The 12097-nt window shown below is 44.8% G+C and overlaps 1 protein-coding gene across 1 annotated transcript in view; it reads left to right on the forward strand.

The window, feature by feature from the left end:
* The window catches only part of LOC122542635 (uncharacterized threonine-rich GPI-anchored glycoprotein PJ4664.02-like), a 51629-nt gene that overhangs the window by 11663 nt on the left and 27869 nt on the right, over positions 1 to 12097 (forward strand). Inside the window, exons 3-10 of the mRNA XM_043680621.1 lie at positions 487 to 941; positions 1323 to 1525; positions 1655 to 1919; positions 5006 to 5067; positions 6365 to 6519; positions 8785 to 8918; positions 9016 to 9080; positions 10577 to 10722. Coding sequence (XP_043536556.1) covers positions 487 to 941; positions 1323 to 1525; positions 1655 to 1919; positions 5006 to 5067; positions 6365 to 6519; positions 8785 to 8918; positions 9016 to 9080; positions 10577 to 10722 — 1485 coding nt within the window. The remainder of the gene's footprint in view (positions 1 to 486; positions 942 to 1322; positions 1526 to 1654; positions 1920 to 5005; positions 5068 to 6364; positions 6520 to 8784; positions 8919 to 9015; positions 9081 to 10576; positions 10723 to 12097) is intronic.

The raw sequence follows: 12097 nt of genomic DNA on the forward strand, positions 1-12097 counted from the left end.
ACAGGAACAACAACACCAAGATTATGCCTGCCATTGGTACCTGCCCACATTGAATAAACACTTTAAAGTTTGAGGTTCCAAAATCGAAGGTCACATTTTCCTGTTGACACCAACACATACTAAATCCAAAGTCTTTCTCTTCAACAGGACTTGCACAAACCTTCAAGCTTATTTCGACACCGACTTCCTTCTCAGGCATATCAAGGGAGTGGGTTGCTAAACTTAGAAATCTGACCTTACTGGCCCACCCAACAGTTCATTCAAAAGGTCAACAAAATACCTGACAACAGACAACTTTGGCTACTGGCCTGGGATGGTGGTGGAGGTGAGGGGGGAAGTGTAAGGGGAGAAAGCACAACTGCTTTGGGCCTTTTGTCATCCGGAAGAATAAAAACACGCCCAGATATTGGAAGCATTTGTAGAACAGTAATGATATACTCAGGCACGGCAGAACTAATAAGTGTGTGCAAAACTGTTTTCCCATAGGTGCCATTCTTACAAATGCCACAGAACCAACTACCACCACAGGAACAACAACATCAGAACCAACTACCACCGCAGGAACAACAGCATCAGAACCAACTACTACCGCAGGAACAACAACACCAGAACCAACGACCACTGCAGGAACAACAGCATCAGAACCAACTACCACCGCAGGAACAACAACATCAGAACCAACTACCACCGCAGGGACAACAGCATCAGAACCATCTACCACCGCAGGAACTACAGCATCAGAACCAACTACCACCGCAGGAACAACAGCATCAGAACCAACTACCACCGCAGGAACAACAACACCAAAAGCAACTACCACTGCAGGAACAACAGCATCAGAACCAACGACCACCGCAGGAACAACAACACCAGAACCAACGACCACCGCAGGAACAACAGCATCAGAACCAACTACCACCGCAGGAACAACAGCATCAGAACTAACTACCACCGCAGGGACAACAGCATCGACCACCGCAGGAACAACAACACCTGAACCAACTACCACCGCAGGAACAACAACATCAGAACCAACGACCACCGCAGGAACAACAGCATCTGAAACAACTACCACCGCAGGAACAACAACATCAGAACCAACGACCACCGCAGGAACAACAACACCTGAACCAACTACCACCGCAGGAACAACAGCATCAGAACCAACTACCACCGCAGGGACAACAGCTTCGGAACCAACTACCACCGCAGGAACAACAACATCAGAACCAACTATCACTGCAGGAACAACACCAGAACCAACGACCACCGCAGGAACAACAGCATCAGAACCAGCTACCACCGCAGGAACAACAGCAGAACCAACTACCACCGCAGGGACAACAACACCAGAACCAACTACCACAGCAGGAACAACACCAGAACCAACTACCACCGCAGGAACAACAACACCAGAAGCAACTACCACCGCAGGAACAACAGCATCAGAACCAACTACCACCGCAGGAACAACAACACCAGAACCAACTACCACCGCAGGAACAACAGCATCAGAACCAACTACCACCGCAGGAACAACACCAGAAGCAACTACCACTGCAGGAACAACAGCATCAGAACCAACGACCACCGCAGGAACAACAACACCAGAACCAACGACTACCGCAGGAACAACAGCATCAGAACCAACTACCACCGCAGGAACAACAACATCAGAACCAACTACCACAACCACTGGTACAACAACACCAGAACCAACTACCACAACCACTGGTACAACAACTGAAACAACATTCTCAGCAACTACTTCAATCACAACTCCTCCAACCAGTACAGTGGCACCAGTAACCGTTCCTGTGACTCGTTTGGAGTTCCGATTAGATGAAACGTTTACACCAGGTTTAAGCAATCCTAATTCTGATGAGTTCAGGAATCTTGCGGTTGATATAGAAGCTACAGTAAGTCTTGTTCTTTGAAAACCTCTTTTTATGTTGGCTGTTCCAATTATGGTCCCTAACACCTACTCAGTATCATAAAAGTTTTAATATATTGTATCTTACCTTTCTCAAATGGAGATTTTCAGCTTGCAAACCTTTGTAGGTATAGCAAACAAATTTGTTGTATTGCCATGTTTATGCCACTGCCTGTGTCTGCAGAATTTTATCACTCTCCTATGTCCCTGAGTGTGCTGGTTCAATTCAGCTGCAGAGAATTCTGTGTCCCAGCACATTTCATATATCAGACATTAAAGGCAGCCACTCCTGCCAGTCACGATGGGAAGAGGAGCTTTACCCACTTTGTGCGGTGGCTGTTTACATTTCATTCACATACATCATTTTTTGTCTTGATATAGGACAGCACAGCACTGCCTTTTTAAAAATTATTGCATAAATATACTTTATTCATTAAAAGCTTCAGGTGCATACACAGTTACTGAAGCAGTTCTGTCCAGTCTTTGAACTTGGATAATATTTACGTATATCTGAGAGGGTCTAATAACTGAATGGATCACTATTGTACTTTGGCAAAAAGATCTTAAATGTCGTTTCTTTTCCCCATTCCCCCTTGCCAACAGCTTCCCCAAGGTTCAGTGCATCCCTCAGCACATAGTCTGGAGCTTGCAATGTGCCAGTCTGCAACACTCAGTCGAGGGCAACTTTTACATCTGTTTCATAGCATAATAGAATCCCCACAGTATGGAAACTGGCCCTTCGGCCCAACAAGTCCACACTGACCCTCCGAAGCATAACCCACCCAGACCCATTCCCCTACCCTATACTTACCCCTGACTAGTGCACCTAACCCTCACATCTCTGAACACTATGACCAATTTACCTAACCTGCACATCTTTAGATAGTAGAGGGAACACATGCAGACACAGGGAAAATGTGCAAACTCCACACAGTCACCCGAGGCTGGAATCGAGCCCAAGTCCCTGGCGCTGTGAGGCAGCAGTGCTGACCACTGAGCCACCATGCTGCCCCATAACCACTGAGCCACTGTGCTGCCCCATTGTTTCCATTACTGGATTCCTCCTGGCACACATTGCCAGGCTTAGATTCGATTCTCTACAGTGTGGAAACAGGCCCTTGGGCCCAACAAGTTCACACCGCCCCTCCGAAGAGAAACCCACCCAAGCCCATTCCCTGACCCTATATTTACCCCTGACTAACGCACCTAACACTGTGGGCAATTGACTGTGGCCAATCCACCTGACCTGTACATCTTTGGACTGTGGGAGGAAACCGGAGCACCCGGAGGAAACCCATGCAGACACAGGGAGGATGTGCAAACTTCACACAGACAGGCGGGAATCGAACCCAGGATCCTGGTGCTGTGAGGCTACAGTGCTAACCACTGAGCCACCGTGCCACCCAGAGCATGCAGCTAGAAATGGTCCCATTCACAGCCAGTGTGCCTGACCAAGAGAATTGTCCACTACCTTTCTTAAACTCTGTCAGAAGTGTGCTGGGGTGATTGTTAGGTTGACCCACCCTCATATAGATGCTCTTTCTGTAGCCATCAACTCGTGGACTGGGAGACAAAACTGAAGCTTCAGGCTCAGAATCAGGACAGTACACACTGTGCCACATGTGCTCCCTTTGTCTCAATCACAAGGAAGAGAATGATGTGTGTTTCATCTGGTTCAGCCTCAGTTTGAGGGTCCTGTATGCAGCTGAGCACACCACAGCCCTGAAGTGATTTTCCAAAGTTCTTCAACAATGTGTCTGAGCTTTAATAAGCAAACTCGCAATATGTTAAACAATCCCTTTTGTATAGCTGATGCTTTGTCACTCATTAGCTGAAGTGCTGAGATGATCATAAAACACTAATAGTCGCAGAAGCAGTTCAGGCAGCTTCTAAATAATAGCCTTAATTGGTTTTTCATTTCAACTGGAATTAACAAGTTCATTACCAGAGAGCTGGGGGTCAGGGAAGTGACAGGGGAAAGAACACAGAGGGAAGAATTTCCAAGCTGTACCACCTCAGTTCCCTCCCAGATATCAAGTCCAATGTCCTTAAATTTTCCCAGTGGATGTCCTACCATATCAGTCTCTCTTCCCAAAAATCACCTGGCCTGCTGAGTTTTTCCAGCACTTCTTGTTTCAATTGCCGCTTTTGAGAGGATATAAAATCCCAAACGAATGCTGCTGTTCTGATGGGGGTGCCTGGGGGTCCTCTGGAGACAGCCTGGCAATGTGTCCCAGGAGGAATCCAGCAATGGAAACAAACATAAGAATTGACCTCAACCGACTGTTGCAGACTGGCACATCCCAAACTCCAGGACTACATGCTGTGGGACTCACTGAAGCCTGGGGGTCAGCTGTTGGCAAGGGGCAGTGGATAAAAAAAAATCTAAGATCTTTCTGCCAAAATACAATGGTGGTCCATTCAGTTATTAGTTTTTTCTGGTATCTGGAGTCTGTGTTAGGGCCATTGTGTTATTCATGGCAGCATCTCTTCCAGGAATGGTCCCTTTGAAGAAGGTTAGCTCTTCTCTCCTACCAGACTCCGATGAAGGGTTATCGGCTTGAAAGGTTAACTTTACTGCTTTCTTCACAGATGCTGGGTCTTCCCAACACTCTGCTTTTTTTTTAGTTGTGACTTTTTGATTTCATTATCCAGTGTGACATTGCAATGCAATGTTGTGGAAGTGGTGCACTGTCAGAAGCTCTAGCGAGCAAGATGTTAAACTGCATCTGGCCTCCTCATTGACATTAATGGAATGAACCTAAACATTCATTATAGAAAAGGGGAATTCTCCCTGTATTCCCAAACAACTTTTATTGCTCACCTAAGACTTAAAAAGTGTAGATTATCTGATCAGCTGAACAATTCCCTCCAAAGTAAAATACCTCCATCGGCACTGCAACATTCGACATGGGTTTTACACTCACGTTCCCCTGAGTGAAACCGGAGTTTAAAATCTCTGGTTCGCGACTAAAGGTTGAGCGTATTTAAACAGCCATTAAAGCAGTTAATTTTGCTGATTAATTATAAAACAATTCCAACCAGATCCTAATGTATTTCTTTCCTTTGAAGCTCGGGAGAATATACCGAAGAAGGCTGCTTAATTTTATTCGGGCAAGGGTCAACAGTTTCAGGTAGGAAATGGGCTCAATTTAACAACCTTGGTCATGGTTAATTGATGAATAGTTTTCTTGTCGTGCTATGTATGCATATATAGAGTTCAGTGTTAGAGCTTGGAACTAAAGTTATGCATGGTTTAATGGGAGAGCATTGAACAGCAAGATTTGGATAAGCATGTCATGCGGAAAAGGGGCCAGTAGGGACCAGAATGGTGTAACTGGAACTGGGGACTCTTTCAAGCAACCTGCAGAATTAAACAAGATAAAGCTCGAATTTCTTCAGTTTTGAGATGTGATTGACCAGACATCGCAGAACTCATAGCAACAACTCAGTTCATTTACCTACAAACTAATGATGGGATTTTGAGAAATAGAGAGCTCACCTGCAGCCACACAGTTAGAAACAGCTGCTAACAAAAAATTGAGCAGGGAATGTTGGCCTGTGAGAAACTTTGGCCACAAATGAACACAAATTGTGACTGCAGAGACAAAGCTTGTGAATAGAAAGTGTGTTAATGTCCAACGTTGCAACTTGCTCATTTTAAAATGCACCCTCACATGGATTTTTGATTGCCATGACACAGCTCAGATGGACGCCATTTGGTCCATTGAGTCAGCTCCAACTCTCCAAAGTGCAATCCCACCCTGTCCTTGTAAACGCACATTTACTATAGTTAACCCACCTAGCCTGCACACCACAGGGCAACATAGCATGGCCGGTCCACCTAACCTGCATGTCTTTGGAGTATGGAAGGAAACCAGAGCAGATTCAAGGAGAAGATGCAAACATCAGATAGACAGTCACTCATGGCTGGAATTGAACCCGGATAGCGTGTACTGTGAGGTAGTACTGCCAATGTGCGACCCTGGTGATGTTATACACTTTATTTCTCCTTGAATCTATTAAATAAAGGATTGTCCAGAAACATAATGTTGAAATGGCAAATTCTCAAAATTGGAAGCTGGGAGTACAAGCAGCAGTAACATAACGTGCAGTGCGCATTACCACTGTGATCAAAAACCAATTCTTTAATTGCACAGTTTATTAGCCTATTTTACTAATCAACCTTTCCACTATCCTCATTGAACATGCAGGAGATAGATCATATTTAATTAGAGATACTGCAGGAGAGGGTTGGTTGAAAGATTGATACAAAACAGATAGGCCATTCAAATTCTGACTTGGCCTTGCCTTTTAACGTTCTGCCCTCTCACGCAACAACACAGTCCCTAAAATACACCAAAATGTGAAATCACAGACTGACGTCAATGAATCTATTAACACGGCATGTCTAATTTATTTCTTTTTCAGTCCGGGATCCATTGCTGTAAACAGCAGCTTGTTTTTTGAAGAAAACACTCAGCCACTATCTCCTTCAGAAACAGTCAAAGTGTTGGCAAACGAAGTGAATAATAGCACGAATTTAGGGAACCTTTCAGTCATTCAGGAATCCATCCAGTCTGAAAGTAAGTATTAGATGTTGTGAAAAATGTATGACATTTTATATTGTTGGTCTTGCCTCAACTTGTGAAGCTCAATGCCATCTGCATGATCCTTTCCAAGCTGCACGTATAAGAACTAGGAGCAGGAGTAGGCCATCTGGCCCATCGAGCCTGTTCCGCCATTCAATAAGATCATGGCTGTCTTTCCATAAACACAGCTCCACTGACCCGCCCGCTCATCATAACCCTTAATTTTTTTACTGTTCAAAAATCTGTCTTTGCCTTAAAAAAATTCAATAAGGAAGCCTCAACTGCTTCACTGGGCAGGGAACTCCACAGATTCACAACCCCTTGGGTGAAGAAGTTCCTCCTCAACTCAGTCCGAAATCTGCTCCCCCTTATTTTGAGGCTTGCTCCCTAGTTCTAGTTTCACCCACCATTAGAAACAACTCCTTGATTCTATCTCATCTATTCCGTTCATCATTTTATGGTTTCTACTCATTTGTCTAAATTCCAATGAGTATAGTCCCAGCCTACTCAATCCTTCCTCATAAGCCAAGCTCTCAACTCCAGAATCAATGTAATGAACTTCTTCTACATCCCCTCCAGTGCCAATAGATCCTTTCTCATATCAGGAGACCAAAACTGTACACAGTAGTCCAGGTGTAGCCTCACCAGCACCCTGTACAGCTGCAGCATAACCTCCCTGCTTTTAAACTCCATCCCTCTCGCAAGGAAGCACAATTTGCTGAATTAATTAGCTGCTGTACCTGCGAACCATTTTTTTTGTGATTCATGCACAAGGACACCCAGGTCCCTCTGCACAGCAGCACACTGCAATTGTTCACTGCCGGACTTGGAAGTATATCGCCATTCCTTCAGTGTCACCAGGTCAAAATCATGGCACTCCCTCTCTAACCTTGCTGTGGATGCCTGTACAGCCCACAGACTGCCACAGTTCATGAAGGGGGGGGGGTCACCTACCATCTTAAAGATGGCTACTTGGGATGGGCAAAGAATACTGATCCCACCAGTGATGCCAACAAGTATAACACAGAATGTGTAGAGCTGCAATTCTGCGACAGGTCAGGCAATAAGGTGGAGTCTTTCCATATGCTGTAATGATTAGATTCCTGGCAGGAGATTTTCCAACATGCCCACCAATGCAATCAATGGCTTTCCCTGGAGTTATAAAGGAGAGTGTGAGGAGGTTCATCTGGCCTGTAAACATTGGCATTTAGTGTATGGTAGAATGGCCAATTCCTGCATTACCAAAGTAGCCTTCCACAATGTTTAGGTAATATATTACAGTGTCTAATATTTATTTTTCAAAATAAATTGCTAATACAGTGTTAAAATCTCTTCTAATTTTATCCCAGCCTGTATTCCAGGAGCGGAGGTTCTATTTGGACAACATTCCATGTATATCAATGCTCTTTCAGTGGTCATCAAAATGGTGGCTTGTAGGGATTTGTAGCTCTTTTGGCATCTAGCTCCTGGCATTCTGCAGGAATGATGGTTTGATAAATCCTAAACCGCAGCATCCTGTAGTTTAAATGGAAAAGAGAGACACTTTGGGCTTTCTACTTCTGTTGTTGTCAAGTTAATGTTTAGTGATCAGTTGTTTAGCGGGAATTGGTTAACTCTGTGAATTAATGCACTCAAATAGAAAAACTATTCGAAGACATGAGGCTCATATTACAGAAAACCCATGGCAGGTTCTTGCAGTTTGCAGACAAAGCAGACTGTCAAGGCAGAGTTGCAACATTGTGTACGCACAGAGCGTGGTGAGCTTACGCATGGTTCACCTCCTTGTTTCACCTTCCCTATCGGGGGTCAGCTGCATCTTATCAAAACCTCATTCTGTATTTTGGGACCAGCTCTGTTGCCTTCTCTCTGCTGCACTGTGTCCTCTGGAGCAGAATTTGCTCCAATCACCCAGTCACCTTATTCACCAGCCTGTGCCAATCCCCTAACCAAATCCCAACCCACTGGCAGCCATGAAGTTGATGGGAGTGGAAGGGTTGAATTAATAAATGCACACAGCAGAGGGGGGGGGGGGGTCTCCAAATTGGAGGTTGCATATTGAGGAATCACATGTCACATTGTCTTAGAACCTTCCTGCATTTCAAAATCCGTAGCTGGAAAACTGGAATCTGCAGATTGCTGTCTACAGATTCCCGATCAGAATTCCCAAAGACTCCGCCTGGAACACAGAAACTGTAATGTTTCATGATCTACACTGTCAGCTGACTGTGTTTTCATACTGATTATCTGCTTTTTATTCAGGTATCACTGTGAACAATTTGGAGCCAGTTTCTCTGAATATTTTGTTTGTGATAGAAAACGTGACTTTTACTGATTCACTCACCAGCAATACTTCCAGTGACTTTACAAGTCTGCGAGATGCAGTCGTCTCCTGGGTATGTAGCAACAAATTGTGAATACAATTTGAAAATCTCAAAGAGCCGAGATTAAGCATACAGTCTTTCTCACTGGGTTTCTCTTTCTGTCAAACAGCTCGAAAACGTTCTCAGATCAGGATTTTCCCCAGAGGTGCTGCCTAATTCTCGTGTTGTGTTCAGGTATGTCCACTTTCATCCCGTTTTTATTTCAAGCTTTCGAAGGCTGCCAATGATGTATCTGTCAGTGATTTGTAGCTGTTAGAGGCTAAAGTTGCAGTGAATATTTCTGCTTCAGTATTCAACGCCCATCGGCAACATAGGAGTCTAAATCACTTCGTCAGGCTCAGTACAATCTCCTGAAGGTGTTTGAATAAACAAATTCCAGTCAAAGTTGAATAACTGATCTCAGAACTTCCAAATGAGGAATGGAAATCATTCCAGTTGATTGCAGGGTCATAAGAAGTCATGGTTGGTCTTTCCCTCAGAAGTGTTTCACTCTCCCAGCTTTGTACCCATTGATTCCTCACGGACTATAAGACAGTTTACGCATTCACCTCACCTTCATGCCTCCACACAGAGCGAACGAACCCACTGCTGCACTGTGGCAAACGGATTTGCCTTAAATGTCGCTCCGTATTGAAAGAACGGAAGAGAGGTTCACATTGGATGGAAATTTCCAAAGACCACTAGACGTTAGAATATTGCCCAGTAATGTTTGCCCCTTGAGCTCTCAAGGAGAGACCAGTCTGTGCATTGGTCAGTCGTCTTGGCGTAATTTTCACTCTTGGCCGTAATGATTGTCAGGATAATGGGGAAACACATGAGCAGTACCGCAAACCCAATTTCTCCCATCTTCCAGTGTCACCAGGAGGTTAAAATTTGCCCATCTACATGAAGAAAACATTCCTCATTTCATTAATTTTCTTCACAGTTGCTTGAACTAATTGTCCAGCTCTCATGATTTATTTTTCAGATCAGTAACCATTCCGCTTTAACGTTGAGCTCTCAATTAGTATTTCCTCCCAAATCAGGTCTCAGATGTTAGCTGAAGCCCTTGATTGCCGTCCCTTGGTGTTAGAGACAATCAGAGTGTTAGATAGGGTGGATAGGGAGTGCCTTTTTCCAAGTATGGTGACGGTGAGCACGAGGGGACATAGTTTTAAATTGAGGGGTAATAGACATAGGACAGATGTCAGAGGTAGTTTCTTTACTCAGAGAGTAGTAAGGGTATGGAATGCTTTGCCTGCAACGGTAGTAGATTCGCCAACTTTAAGTACATTTAAGTCATCATTGGACAAGCATATGGACATACATGGAATAGTGTAGGTTAGATGGGCTTCAGATTGGTATGACAGGTCGGTGCAATATCGAGGGTCGAAGGGCCTGTACTGTGCTGTAATGTTCTATGTTCTATATTTTGGCAAGTAAACCTGGACACCAGCCATCTTTCTAATGAATCAGTGGCTACTTTGATAGGACAGGGCTGAGCCGATGTCTGACTGAAGCATTCTGTGCAGTCAATGGCATCCCAGCTTTGAATTAATGTTTTACAGACATCTGAACCAGGCGCTAACTGAATGAAACATTGTGAATGGGAGAAGGGAGACCAAACGACTTATTGAGCAGGATTCCGCCTAGCAACCAAGCAGCCTATCACGTTTCTGTTCTTTTTCCAGCAATGCTTCCTCAAAGGTAAAGGTGGCTGTACACGTCCAGATCAACACGACCAAAATAGAAGACCGACCATTCCTGCGAGATCTGATCATTAATAATGTTAACAGTTCAGGTTTTGATATCATCAGATCCACTGTTCAAGTAAACGGTGAGTGCCTGTTAGTGTGAATGTGTCTTGTCTTCATGCCTAGCATCAAGAAATGACTCAATGTGCTTCATCTGCAAAGACGATAAACTGGCTTGAAGTCCAGGCATTATTGTTCTGCAGAGTCAAGATTAAAGTGGTGCTGGAAAAACACAGCAGGTAGGCAGCATCCGAGGAGCAGGAAAATTGACATTTCAGGCAAAAGTCCTTCACCAGCCCTGCCGAGTTTTCACTACCCCCCAGACCTCTCCCTCACTGAGGGCGAATGATCAGTCCTCAGCAAAGGCCTTACCTTCATCCCCTACCGTCCACACATCAACAAATTCAATACGCGTTGTGATATCAAACACTTCTTCCGCCGCCTCCAAGCTTACTTTTTTCATCAAGACTCCCACCCACCCTCTGAGGACCCCTTCGCCCACCCCATCCACCTGGATACCCCATGCCGGTCTATTACCCGCCCTTGACCTCTCTGTTTTCAACTGTTTCTTGCTCTTTTGATGTTGCCTGACCTGCTGTGCTTTTCCAGCACCACTCTAATCTAGACTCTGATTCTCTAGCATCTGCCGTCCTCACTTTCTCCTCCGTTTATTTGAAAGTACCTTCAAATAAACCTGTTGGACTATAACCTGGCATTGTTTGATTTTTAACTTCAGACACCCCAGTCCAGCTCCGGCACCTCCTCATCATGATTGGCATTCACCAGCCATTTAACTCTTCACAGTGTGTACGGTGAACGCCTAATCATCAGTCAGGATGATTTCCATGCACACAAATGCTCTTCCTGTTTGTATTGAACAGTTGAACTTTGCAAATAAAGGTGACTATTTTAATATTTGAGAAAAGTTAAGGACAAGCAGAACTGCCTTGAAGTGTCAATTAATATTTGCATTTCAATATGCCATGGCCTTTTACCGTGGTGGCACGGTGGCACAGTGGTTAGCACTGCTGTCTCACAGCACCAGGGTCTCGGGTTCAATTCCAGCCTCAGGTGAGTGTGTGGAGTTTGCACATTCTCCCCGGTTTCCTCCCACAATCCAAAGATGTGCAGGTTAGGTGGACTGGCCATGCTGAATTGCCCATAGTACTAGGTGCATTAGTCAGAGGGAAGTGGGTCTGGGTGGGTTACTCTTCGGAGGGTCAGTGTGGACTTGTTGGGTCAAGTGGCCTGTTTCCATACTGTCGGGAATCTAATCTAATGCAGGCTGCATTCCACTTGGTGGAACAGTGAATGACGAGTGGCAATGCTGCGACTGGATTGCACTGGAAATGGACGGGAGCAGCCAAAATGTAGCCATTGATTCCTCATGGACTATAAGACACTTTACACATTCACCTCACCTTCATGCCTCCACACAGAGGAAACAAACCCACTGCT

Source organism: Chiloscyllium plagiosum, chromosome 40, assembly GCF_004010195.1.
Source record: "Chiloscyllium plagiosum isolate BGI_BamShark_2017 chromosome 40, ASM401019v2, whole genome shotgun sequence".
Taxonomy (NCBI): Eukaryota; Metazoa; Chordata; class Chondrichthyes; order Orectolobiformes; family Hemiscylliidae; genus Chiloscyllium; species Chiloscyllium plagiosum.